The 13,789-nt window shown below is 41.6% G+C and overlaps 1 protein-coding gene across 12 annotated transcripts in view; it reads right to left on the bottom strand.

The window, feature by feature from the left end:
* Nucleotides 1-13,789, bottom strand: part of NCOR1 (nuclear receptor corepressor 1) — a 205,327-nt gene that overhangs the window by 38,978 nt on the left and 152,560 nt on the right. For 11 of the 12 annotated variants that reach the window (XM_079797252.1, XM_079797259.1, XM_079797248.1 and 8 more), the window contains 5 exons: nt 5,146-5,306; nt 3,087-3,207; nt 2,887-2,988; nt 2,432-2,532; nt 114-279 (listed from right to left, as the gene is read on the bottom strand). In XM_079797252.1, coding sequence (XP_079653378.1) covers nt 114-279; nt 2,432-2,532; nt 2,887-2,988; nt 3,087-3,207; nt 5,146-5,306 — 651 coding nt within the window. The remainder of the gene's footprint in view (nt 1-113; nt 280-2,431; nt 2,533-2,886; nt 2,989-3,086; nt 3,208-5,145; nt 5,307-13,789) is intronic. The other variant, XM_079797257.1, reaches the window with a different exon arrangement.

The raw sequence follows: 13,789 nt of genomic DNA, 5'->3' as shown, positions 1-13,789 counted from the left end.
GAGAAGAAACTTAGACTCAGGGACTTCCCTAAAGCAAGTATGTGGGGCATCAGAGGCCATGTTTTTAGTCACATGTTGTAGTATTGGCTTCCTTGTATAGACATAATACTTACTATCATAAGATAAGATGTGTCCACTTTTGCCTTCATAAATAACATGGCCTTTGGATGCAGCTTCCTCTCTGCCTTTTTCAGGACTGCTCTCTTCAGTAATTCTAGAAATTGGCCCCTTCACCAAAGCCTCAGTTGGTATGCCAGCCTGGGACAGAGCTGGGGTACCCTGCCATCAAATCAAACACAAGTACAAGAAAAGTCACTCAAGTTTAGTGGAAATGCAAGATACCTAAAATTTAATCTACCACACTGAGAGTCAAACCAACCCATATTTCCAAAGAAAAAAGGAGCACATGAGAGCAAATCAGACATTAAGTTTTTATAAACATAAGAAAATACTATATATCTTTATCCTTGAACACTGACACACAAAAAACTCTTAAAATGCTGATAAATATGAATTGAATCAGCTTTCTTCCCCAGTGTGAAGTTAAACCGTTATAAAGGCACTTAAGTGGAGAAAGAAAAAATTGTGTTAAGGCCTAAAATCATGCAAATGTAGTAAAGCTTTTTCAAATTTCTAATAAAAATAAGATAATAAATTAAGGTGTAACTTTTAGAATACCACGACTTTCTCTCATAATGTGGTAAGAGGAATAAAGAACTTTCAATTCCCAAACTGTCTGCTGGGTTAGACCCCTAGTCATCAGTAAGAGTAAAGGAAGAAAAACTCAGATGTCTCCATTTAGTGATATGGATTCAGTTTAGGTCATATCATCTGAATTTTCACCATCATTAGTCCTCTTCTGGGTTGCCTATGACCATGGTTCTTTTTACCTTTCCTTTAAACAATAAACCCTTCCTTCTAGGAAAATCATTCATGAAATCTAATATGTAAAGTACTTTGCACACGTGAACTGCTTGGGTTGAAACGGAAGTGGAAGGGCCAGGCCTAACCCACTCACACATTTTGAGTTCTCAAAATTCTAGACAGGACAATTTGAAATGACATGCTTTCAGCAGGAAGAATAATGAGACCAATACATTTCCTCATTTAGCCATTAAGTGAACTCTGTAGCAAACATCTGGAAGGTTCATACCTACTTTGAAAGTGCCCATGTCAGACTGATTTAAAAATAAACAGATAAAGCCTAGCCTCATTTGATATAGTTCATTCTACCTTTCTACCCATAGTTTGGATACTAGAGTGAAAATGAAGAAGAAGAAAAAATATGCATAGGCCATTTACTTTTCTTCTGTTTATATTAAAGTATTTGCTTATTCTACAAACTAATTTCAGGGGAACATATATTTTGGCCAAATGTGGAAGGGGAGATCTGAATAGTATGTAACTTTCTAGATTACTATATGCTATCTCCTATAAACCAGCGGTTGCCAACCTTTCGGACCTCACGGACCACCAGTGGTCTGCAGACCACTGGTTGGCGACCACTGCTATAAACCATGTCTTAAGGAGGAATCACTGGGAGATCTTATTAAATGGAGTATCTGATTCAACAGGTCTAAAGTGGGGACTGAAACTTCTGCACAATTTAACAAGCTCCCAGGTGATGCTGATGCTCTGGGGCACAAACCATACTTGGTCAGCAAAGTCCTAGAGCATGGGTCTCAAACAGGCATGCAGCAGAATCTCTGGAGGGCTGAAAACCCAGTTTGCTGGGTCTCCTCCCCATGGGTGAGATTTCAGTACATCTGCGGGGGGGGGGGGGCGGGGGGGACTCATTTATATGTCCAACAATTTCTCCGGAGACACTGACGCTGCTGATCTAGGGACTACACTCTAACAACCACTGTCCTAGGAAACAGGAACAAAGGACAAGGAAGAGGAATAGAACAGAAAACCTGTGATAGGTACAATGTGCAAAATACAGAACTCTGTTATAGTAATTTCCCAGCATAGAATTTTCCATTCCCAGATTCATATTAATAAAGAGGCTAAGGACTGTTTAACATTTCAAACTAAAATTAACACTTAACTGAGGAAAATGCCTTTTATTACTCAAAATTGGCAATTTATTTAGCCTAAAATTGGAATAAGATACTTGATTTTGGGTGCTTTTGTCAATGCCATCCATATTTCCTAGTTTAGCATTAGATTCTAGCAAGGCAGCTTACATAGTAAGATTAGAGACCTTTCAAATGAACCATAGTATAAATAATACAGCTTGTAGTCAAAATAATCACATTAATGTCTTTATGCAGACAGTTTATGGATCTGGGATTTATCATCACTGAAACCCAGTCCCAATACCCAGAACAATGAACAACTTAATCATAAAACTATATAGCTGGACAGCCAAAGCTCTTCAGACTTTTCCTCCAGTGTTATCAGTATTTCAGGAATAATCGTAACTAACCTGAGTGATAGAGCCCCGTAGTGATGGGATGCTTTCCACGGAAATTTTGCTTGTTGGAGTACCCCGGGTTATACTTCCTTCTTGAGTGGCTCCTGTGGTACCTGAATAACAACAAAGTCATTAGCAAATTATAGTCTCTATAGCAAAGAAAACGAACAAACAAACAAAAATCAGCCCATACTGGGGAGAGCGATAAGAGAAGGAAACAGCAACACACAAAAAAATTTTTTGTTTTCTTGAAATGTACTTTTAAAGTAATACTGCACTAGTTACAAAGGACTGCTGAAATATGGAATTTCAAAGTTTTTAAGTCATTTTTATATGAAAAAAAAACTTAAATTTAGAATTTAAAGGCTCTAACTTAAAAACCCACCATTAAAACATATCAATTACTTACTTTAATAAATTAATTGGGGACAAAAGTTTAATATTTCTGCCGAACAGCATATTTTTACCTCTGACCACTCCTTCATGTTGTGCCCTGACCAATAAACCCTCAGGTTGTGAGTTTTGGCTTCGGGGAGAAAATTCTTCCTGCTTGATATAGGGCACAGTAGCTATGGACCAAAGCAAAAGAAAAATGTAGAGATCAAGTGCTGAGTTACTGACTATGATGCTCTAAAGGCAGAAACATGATGCACAGTTACTCACTCACCTGCTTTGGCAGATTCCTGTTGCCGTGGTAATCCAAGAGAGATAGAGCCCACTGAGGGCTTCGTGGTCTCTTGAGGGTAGGAAGCCTGATTATGAGAAGTCAAATAAGTGCCAGGTGTTCCCTAAAAATAATTTTAAAAGTCCAAAATAACAGTGTCTTTTCGCAAGGTCAATTACAAAGTTAATATTCACATTTCTGTTTACAAAAATTTATACCCCAATGCCAAATTTTAAAAGAGATACTTATAAAGCAAGAAAATCCTTATATGGCCAAGTAATCTATGCTTATATGGTCAATTAATTAAATGTTAACTAATACAAAATTAATAAAATGGTCAAATTTTAAAATATCCATTAATCTATACTCATATGGTAAATTCATTTATGCTTACATGGTCAATTAAGCTGTGATAAAGAAGGCAGGAATATACAATGGGGAAAAGAGTTTCTTTGTAAACTGAACATATACATGCAAAGAAAAAAAAAGAAGCTACTTTCTCACATCACATACAAAAATAAACTCAAAACAAATTAGCCCTTTGTGTGCCATAAGTGTCTATAGACGCAAACCTCACATATCAACTCTGGTCATCCAATTTGAAATCAGACTTGTTAGTGACATCTCTGAGTTTGTAAAGAAAATTATGGTAATTTAAATTCGTAAATATTCCAGCACATATAGAAGAAATGGGGATGGTTTCTGTTTTAGATGAGTGGCAGTTAACTGGTTAAAGACTTAAATATAAGACTGAAACCATAAAACTCCTAGAAGAAAACATAGGCAGAAAATTCTTTTATATTATTCTTAGCAATATATTTTTGGATATGTCTCCTCAGGCAAGGGCAACAAAAGCAAAAATAAACAACTGGGACTACATCAAACTAAAAAGCTTTTACAGAACAAAGGAAATCAACAAAACATCAAAAAAGGCAACCTAGCTAACAGAGAACTTTGGTCCATAATATGTAAAGAACTTCTATGACCGAGTAACAAAAAGACCCAATAAAATTTGTTAAGATTTAAACAGTCACATCACAATCAGATGTGCAAATAGCCAATTAAGTACATCAAAAAGTGCTCAACCTCATTTGTTGCCAGAGAATGCAAAATAAAACCACAAAAACATTACACACCCACTAGATTACATATACCCAGCAATTCCACTGTCAGAATTATACAAAAGAAATGAAAACATATGCCTACAAAAAGCCCAGAAAAAAATGTTCCTATCTCTTGTATTCATAGTAGCCAAAACTAGAGCAGTGCAGGTTTCCATCAACAAGGAAATGGCTAACAAACTGGTATGCTCATACAATGGAGTATTCAGCAATGAAGAGGAAGCAACTACTGATTACACAAGAACCTGGATAAATTCCTAGAACCACTATGCTAAGTTAAAGACAGACACAGTACATACTGTGTAATTCCATTTATATGAAGTTCTGGAAAAGGCAAAACTAATCTACAATACAAAGCAGAACAGTGGTTGCTTCAGGCATTGGAAAAGGAGATTGCTTAGAAAAGGGCAAGAGAAAATATTCTGAAGTGACAAAAATATTCTATAACCTTAATATACATAAACAGAATCTTCAAAAGTAACATCTTACTGTCACTGGCTGTGCACGACAGTAAAAACTGAGTGAGCCATTAAGATCAGACCATGTTTAAAAAAAAAAAAAAGATATATATTGGCCAAAGTCAGAATAAACTAAGGCTTGCCAAACATCTAAGATTTCACATGTAGAGCCTTTACCATAGTTAGTCAACTGATATTCTAGTTACTTGAAAATACTCCGTTTCCACTTCCATTACACTAGGCTTCAGAGCACACATGCCTTTTGTAAGTTAAACCAGACTGTGCCACAGTCCCACGATCTGGGCATGTAACTCACACAAACTTCCTGGGCGTGGCATGGAGTACAGTGATGGCTGCATTTTCTGGTCATATATAAACAAAGATTTTTACTTATTAGGATTTTGACAGATCAGTATGAGGAGGGAAAATTTTCACCAAAGCCATATTTACCAGAAAAGCTACTTGGAAGAGAAGCCATTTTACCTGTGAGATGGAGCCTCCCATTATAAAAGATGGTTTTTCTGAAGCCACTGTGCTTTTGGATGATGGGATGAGAGGAGGAGGTGGCCTAGTGGGTCGAGTTGTTGGAAGCCGAACCCCTTCAGGGAGATTAGTTATCACGTGATGTGGAGCAGGCTGGAGGACTGTTAAAAGGAAGAAAAAAATGATTTAAAATAGTCAATTTGCCAGTCTGCAATATTTTACCTATCTCAGTCATTCCTAAATTTTTGAATCAAAAATTAGATTATAAGTGCAAGATGGAGCTGAGGATGAACATTTTTATTTTAAATCTCCCTGTCACTTTAATTAAACCTGTACACACATTCAGGTCACTAATGGTATTTGTGAGGTTGAAATATTCAACTCCCCGTCAAACCAGAGCTTTCAAATTAACGTTCATTTCAAACTATTTCTGCGTAGCATATGTAAACAGAATCTTTAATAATTTTCTCTCTATCACTCTTTGGACCTCACAATGGAGGTGAGATAAAAGAGTGCTTCTTAGGAATAGTTGATATTACAACTTTGGAGAAGATACTGACATGCTTGACAACCAATTATATAATTTCTTTGCACCTCTCGTAAGTTGAGAAACATTTACCGATTCTAGCTCTCTCAGACTCTTGAATTTTTGTGATTGGTGGGGGAGAATGGAGATCTCAAGTTTTTTACAAAGTACATGTACTCTTAAGAGAAAAGCCAAATGTCACAGTATATATGTGTCAACATAAATTTCCCAGTGGCCCAGTGAATCTCAACTGAATATAACTAACTAGAGTAGCCTGGTACATGGATTCGTGCACATTGAAAGGTAATTATTTAGAAGGTGGCCGGCGGGTGGGACTGGGCGAGACAGGCCGGACACACCTGGGGTAGTATCTGTGGGGTGAGCAGGGTCTCTCCGGCAGGTGGGGTCCCTCGACCTGGCCTGCAGGGATCAGGCCTAAACCGGCAGTTGGACATCCCTCTTGCAATCTGGGACTGCTGGCTCCTAACTGTTCACCTGCCTGCCGGCCTGATCCCCCTAACTGCTCTCCCTTGCTGGCCTGATCACTCCTAACCGCCTCTGCCATGGCCCCACCACCATGGCTTTGTCCGGAAGGATGTCTGGAAGGTCGTCCGGAAGATGTCCAGTCTAATTAGCATATTACCCTTTTATTAGTATACACTAGATGATGGAATGCAGAGAAACAAAGTAATTTTGAAAAGGCAAAGACATGCCCTGGAACAGCACTTCACTGACAAGATTAAACCACCCATGTCTAACATCAGTAGGTAGATGGCCAGCAGCCACTGTACTGAGGAACGATATTTGTTTACCTGGTGGGACACTACAGGGGGCTGTCCTCCTACCAGGCTGTGGAGCAGCTTTACTGAACTCTCTTGGAGAGAGCCTACCGGGTGGTGCTGACCATGAGGCAGTATTGGACACACATGCTTCCTGCGCTAGAGCACTCTGACCTCAGCATAAGGCATAGAGGCAACTGATTTTCCTATGAAAGTTAAAGTTATCAAAATAAGGGAAGAACCCCAAATTGAAATATAAGTGTGAAAGGACCAAGCCCACACCATCAGGGGCAGATCCAACCATATGCTAATATCAAGGTCTAAAATTCCTCCAGAGAGAGGTTAAGAAACCCTATAAATCTAAATCTTCTGTGTGCATACACCATCACTGTGACCTAATAAAATCCTCTAAAATTCAATTATAATTTTCACTGTAAAAGGAAAAAAACCTTCTCTTTACTCTGACTAGAAAAATCAAAAGTTTTCCTATGCAATAAAGACTACAACAGGCAAACATCAGATTATCCAGCCATTTTATAAATTCAAGTCTGGCCTGAATTAGCGGTCAGATATCTGAGGATTCCAAGTCTTATAATTAGCCTGTTTAAGCCCACTGCTTAATATGCAGAGCAATAAATGTTATAGAAAATGAAAGTAGCTTTTCAAAAGGTGCAGTCAAACTAACTCAATAAACCTATACAAGCTTATAAAATTATGAATTTTACTGCAATAATGCTAATGAAAATTGCTCTACATAATTTATTTCCACATAAAGTATAAAAAAACTTTAAGCATTTTAAGGATAGCCCTGGGCGGGTAGTTCAGTTGGTTACAGCATCACCCTGATACACTAAGGTTGCAGGTTCAATTTCCAGTCAATGCACATTTATCAATCAATGAATGCATAAATAAGTGGAACAGCAAATGGATGTTTCTTGCTCCCTGTCTTCCCCCTTCCTCTCTAAAATCAATAAATTTAAAAATTTTAAAGCCCTAACTGGTTTGGCTCAGTGGATAGAGCATCGGCCTGCGGACTGAAGGGTCCCAGGTTCAATTCCGGTCAAGGGCATGTACCTTGATTGCGGGCACATCCCCAGTAGGGGGTGTGTAGGAGGCAGCTGATCAATGTTTCTCTCTCATCAATGTTTCTAATTCTCTATTTCTCTCCCTTCCTCTCTGTAAAAAATCAATAAAATATATTTTAAAAAAAGGTAATACCAGTTAAAAAAAAGTTCATATCAGATATGAGTTATATTAAGACTTAAAATATATATGTATATATTATATATAAATTATATATAATTTTTTATTTTTAAGATGAAATCAATATATTGTAATTTTGGAAAATCAGAAAAGCACAACGAATAAAGTGAAATCACTCATAACCCACACCAGTTAGATTTGTGGCATTTTAATGTCCACCAGAATAAATTCCTGTTCATTTATTATTTTTTTGCTTACCTAGTCTTAGCCATTTATTTTTCCAGATAAGCCTAAATTTAAAGTTATTCTGAGTAGTTCCTCCCCAGAGTATCATTGGAATTTTCATTGGACTTGCATTAAATTTATGAATATAGAAGACTTGACATTTTACAATGGGTTTTCAAATTAAGAAACTTAGTATTTTCATATAGCTCTTAAACATCCTTTGCTAAAAATTACTTATAGAAATTTTATATTTTGTTGCTAGGAAAACCATCTTCTTCATATATGAGTTTATATAGATATAACTGATTATTGCCGACATACAGGAAAGAAGTATGAGGATTTCTGCATATTTATTTTATCTTAGAAACTTGAATGTTCCCTTTAGCTCTAATAACTTTTTGGTTGATTCTTTTATTTTTATTTTTAACATTCTAAGACTCTTTTAAAAATATATATTTTTTTATTGATTTCAGAGAGAAAGGGAGAGGGAAAAATAGATAGAAACATCAATGATGAGGATCATTGATCGGCTGCCTCCTGCATGTCCCCTATTGGGGATTGAGCCCGCAACCCAGGCATGTGCCCTGACCAGAATTGAACCTGGGACCTTTCAGTCTGCAGGCCAACACCCTATCCACTGAGCCAAACCGGCTAGGGCTTCAGTTGATTTTTATAGGCTATTTATAGGTAGGTAGTCTTATCCTGTGAATAATAATTTGTCTTCTCCCTTCAAATAGCTAAAGCTCTTCTTTGATCCTTTTGTCCATACTACACTATACTAAGTAACAGTGGGCATCCTGGTAGTTCTCCTCCAATGGGAAGGTCTCTGGCATTTCACTATTAATGGAAGGTTCATAATTGGTTTCAAATAGAGACTCATTAGCAAAAGGCATAAAAAATTCTTTTGTTTACGAAGACATTTTTAAAAACCAGAAATAATTATAGTAACACTAGTAGCCCTGCGCACAAATCTGTGCACCAGTAGCTCGCCAGTAGCTCGTTGCCACCCTCTGTAGCTCTCCGCCCGTTGCCCCACCCTCCTGTAGCTCCCTCCGCCCCTCCCCCTCCCCCTCATAGCTTGCTGCCCTGCCCCCTCCTGTACCTCTCCGCTGCCCACTTGTAGCTCGCTGCCCCACCCTCCTGGTGATCCGTGATCCAGTCGTCACATGGACGGTTGTTACGCTTCACAGCGTAACAACTATTTGCATATTACATCTTTATTATATAGAACTAGAGGCCCATTGCAAGGTATTTGTGCAAGCATAGGCCTTCCTTCCCCTGGCTTCGCTCCTGGCCGCCCAGGAGCCTGCAAGTCCCTGCTCCCGGGCCGCCTGGGAGCTGCCAAGTCCCCGCTCCCGGGCTGCCCGGGTGCCAGCAAGTCCCCGCTCCCAGCCGGAGCACTGCTCCTGCAGCTCCCTCCGCCCCCATCCCCCTCATAGCCACGCCTGCATATGCAAATTAACCCATCTTTGTTGGGTTAATTTGCATACTCACTCCTGATTGGCTGTGGGCGTAGCGGAGGTATGGTCAATTTACATGTTTGTCTATTATTAGGTAAGATTAGCTAATATTCAGTATGTACTATGTGCAGAGCACCATGTGTCACATGAATTATATCATTAGACCTCATAACCAGTGAGATCATTGATACCATTTTACAGATGAGAAAACTGAAGCTCAATCACACCAAACTGCCCAAGCAAGGTCACAGGACCAGGAATTTTTCAAAAGCAATCTAAGTCCTGCCCTGACCTCTAGAGCACAGCACACTGGTGCCTCTCTGAAGCACTGTGTGTTGACTTTCAGATGCCTCTGGGGCATCCATTAGGATAGCTGTACTCTCCCTTCTTTGACATCCTATATAATAAAAGTGTATTATGCAAATCAACCAAATGGTGGAACAACCAGTCGGTGGGGGCAGGGCTGGTGAGCAGACAATGCCAGCCCAGCCAAGGCATGTGCCAGTGGGCAGAGGGAGGGAACGGCGATGGGGGAGGCAGGGGGCGGGGATCAGCGGCGGCGGAGGGGCGATGGAGAGGACCGGCACCGTCCCCTGATCGGCCCGAATGGTCATCTCCCACAGAGGCAGGCTGGGCATCAATGTAGGGGTGATGGGGGCGGCGCCTCCTGCAGAGGGAGGCCAGGCGGCAGTAGAGGCAGGGTTATGGGGGTGGTGCCTGGACTGTGAGAGGGCGCAGGCCAGGCTGAGGGACCCCTCCAGTGCACACATTTTTGTGCACCAGGCCTCTAGTATTAATATAATTAGATTAGTAAGTATTCTAACACTGTGAAAAGTTATGAAATAAACCAACTTCCAAAAAAAATCACTTCTGGAGAATTTAACAAGATAGTGTATGATAAATCTGGTGCCTATTTTACCATTTCCAGTATGTTTATAATTATACTAGAGGCCCGATGCATGAAATTCGTACAAGGGGCCGAAATTCGTACAAGAGGCCCGATGTATGAAATTTGGCTCAGTGGATAGAGCGTCGGGCTGCGGACTGAAGGGTCCCAGGTTCGATTCCAGTCAAGGGCATGTACCTTGGTTGCGGGCACATCCCCAGTAGGGGGTGTGCAGGAGGCAGCTGATTGATGTTTCTCTCTCATCGATGTTTCTAACTCTCTATCCCTCTCCCTTCCTCTCTATAAAAAATGAATAAAATATATTAAAAAATAAAATTCTTACAAGGGGCTCGGCCCTTGTAGCCCCTTGCTGCCCCAGCCGGCCCTCACAGCCCTTCGCCACCCTGGCCGGCCCTTGCAGCCCCTCACTGCCTCAGCTGACCCTCGCAGTCATTCTTTCTAATTAGGATATTAGCTCTTTATTATTAGGACTAGAGGCCCAGTGCACTAATTCATGCATGGGTGGGGTCCTCTGGCCTGGCCAGCGATTGGGGCCTTCTAACCCAGTCCCAATCGGGGCCGGCTGGCCGGGGGGAGGGGCTGTGGGAGATTGGCTGGCCGTGGGAAGTTGGCTGTGGGAGTGCACTGACCACCAGGTGGTACCTCCTGCATTGAGCATTTTCCCCCTGGTGGTCAGTGCACATCATAGCTACTGGCTGGTCATCCGGTCGTAACGGTCACTTAGTCTTTTATATATATACTAGAGGCCCGGTGCACAAAATTCGTGCACAGGGGCGGGGGGGAGGGGTTGTCCCTCAGTCCAGCTTGCACCTTCTCCAATCTGGGACCCCTCAAGGGATGTCCGACTGCCCGTTTAGGCCCGATCCCACTGGCAGTCGGACATCCCTCTCACAATCCAGGACTGCTGGCTCCCAACTGCTCACCTGCCTGCCTTCCTGATTTCCCCTAACCGCTTCTGCCTGCCAGCCTGATCACCCCCTAACCACTCCCATGCCAGCCTGATTGATGTCTAACTGCTCCCCTGCCAGCCTGATTGCCCCTAATTGCCCTCCCCTGCAGGCCTGGTCACCCCCCAACTGCCCTTCCCTGCATGCCTGGTTGTCCCCATCTTCCCTCCTCTGCCGGCCTGGTCACCCCTAACTGCCCTCCTCTGCAGGGTTGATCGCCTCCAACTGCCCTCCCTTGCAGGCCTGGTCCCTCTCAACTGCCTTCCCTTGCAGGCCTGGTCCCTCCCAACTGCCCTCCCCTGCTGGCCATCTTGTGGTGGCCATCTGTGTCCACATGGGGGCAGGATCTTTGACCACATAGGGGCAGCTATCTTGATCTTGTGTGTTGGAGTGATGATCAGTCTGCATATTACTCTTTTATTACATAGGATAGAGGCCTGGTGCACGGGTAGGGACCAGCTGGTTTGCCCTGAAGGGTGTCCTGGATCAGGGTGGGGTTCTCTTGGGGTGTGGAGAGGCCTGAGCGAGGAGCCTGTGGTGGTTTGCAGGCCAGCCACGCCCCTGACAACCCAAGCAGAGGCCTTGGTATCTGGAATTTATTTACATTCTACAATTGAAACTTTGTAGCCTGGAGTGGAGCCAAGCCTCCTGCTCGCTCCCATGATCGGCAGCCATTTCTCTTGGGATTGATGTATCTTCTATAATTGAAACTTTGTATCCTTGAGTGGAGGCCTGGGCCCATCAGTGTGTGTGGAAAGCTTGGCTTCCTCTGTTACCAGGGAAACCCAAACCTCCCTTCTAGTAGCCATCTTGGTTGAAGTTAATTTGCATATGCGCCCTGATTGGCTGGTGGGCGTGGCTTATGTAGCGGAGTGATGGTTAATTTGCATATTACTCCTTTATTACAGAGGAGATATATATATATATACACATACACATACACACACACACACATACAGACAGACAGACTAGAGGCCCAGTGCACAAAATTCATGAACGAGCAGGGGGAGGGTCCCCTCAGCCCAGCCTGCACCCTCTCCAATCCGGAATTCCTCTCACAATCCTAGACCACTGGCTCCTAACCGCTCACCTGCCTGCCAGCCTGATCACTCCCAACTGCCCCCCCTGCCTGCCAGCCTGGTCGCCCCACGCAGCCTGCTGTTAAGTCATTTGGTCGCCCCTCACTAACCCCCCTGCCGGCCTGGTCGCCCAACACAGCCTGTTTGGTTGTTTTGGTTGCGATGGTCGCTTAGGCTTTTATATAGATAGAAGATAGATGGAAAAATCCACTCTATCATAGTAGTTGTTAAAGAAAAAGACAAAAATGGAAATTTATATGGTTCTATTACAGCTATTTAAATCATTATGTATTCAGAACTGAAAAAATAAATAACAAAAATAAACTACATTTGGTTGCATAAAAGTATTAACTACTATTTCAATTAGATTTTATTAACCAGCATTAGAAGTTCAATTCTGACTCTGCAGGGGAGGGCAGTAAGGGGTGACCAGGCCGGCAGAGGAGGAAAGTTGGGGGCAAACAGGCTGGCAGGGGAGCAGTTAGGCATCAATCAGGCTGGCAGCAGAGTGGTTAGGGGGTGATCAGGCTGGCAGGAAGAAGCGGTTAGGGGTAATCAGGAAGACAGGCAGGTGAGCAGTTGGGAGCCAGCAGTCCTGGATTGGAGAGGGTGCAGGCTGGGCTGAGGGACAACCCCCCTCCGTGCATGAATTTCATGCACCAGGCCTCAGGTTCTATATAATTTATCATTATCATGACAGATTTTCTCATAATTTAAATGCTCTTAGGTCCTTCTGCTCAATCCATTTATACTTTGTGGTTCATTTAATTAATTTCTTCAATGTAATTACTCAGTAATTACTGACACGTTACGTCAATTACTGAGTTAAAGAATTTTCTAGATACAATATAGTAAAAACCCAAAGTTATCAATGTTTTTACCTTCATTCGAGAAATATTCATTTAGCATCTAATACATACCCAGCCTTGGTGGGTATTATACTCTGGCTCACATTTTTACTTGCATAAGGTTTACATTTAAACACTAACAATCTCTGGGGGGGGGGGGGGGGGGGGGGGGGGCAATGGTAAGATATGTACACATATAATACCTTAATAAAAAAATTGGAAAAAAAAAAGAAAAAAAATAAACAAACACTAACAATCTCCTATTTAAAACTCTAATATAAGCAGTTCAACGTGTCATATAACTAATAACTCATTATTAGTGCGACTGGGGTGGGAGTCAGCAGGATCAGTTAAGTACCACAATTCCTGTTTTACATTAAACAGCCCTTGAAATGCATGGCATTCTACAGCTAATAGCTCTTACCTATAAAAGGTACTTGCAAAGAGTCTTCTGAATGACTGTAAAAAAACTAAACCATAATCACAGAACACTTTACTATCGTAGCACACAGACCATAAATTATCACCAGAACACATGTGCCATCTAATAACCAACCATACCAAAACTTACTAAATTTTAGAAATCACTGCCTTTCTTCTTTTAAAAGAAATGTGTATCATGTACCAACTAAAAAAGCATGCATATCTCAAATCTGTCTCTTGAAATAAC

The sequence above is a fragment of the Cnephaeus nilssonii genome (genome assembly GCF_951640355.1).
Source record: "Cnephaeus nilssonii genome assembly, chromosome: 19".
In the NCBI taxonomy this organism is placed as follows: domain Eukaryota; kingdom Metazoa; phylum Chordata; class Mammalia; order Chiroptera; family Vespertilionidae; genus Cnephaeus; species Cnephaeus nilssonii.
This window is presented reverse-complemented; position numbering and strand designations above follow the sequence as displayed.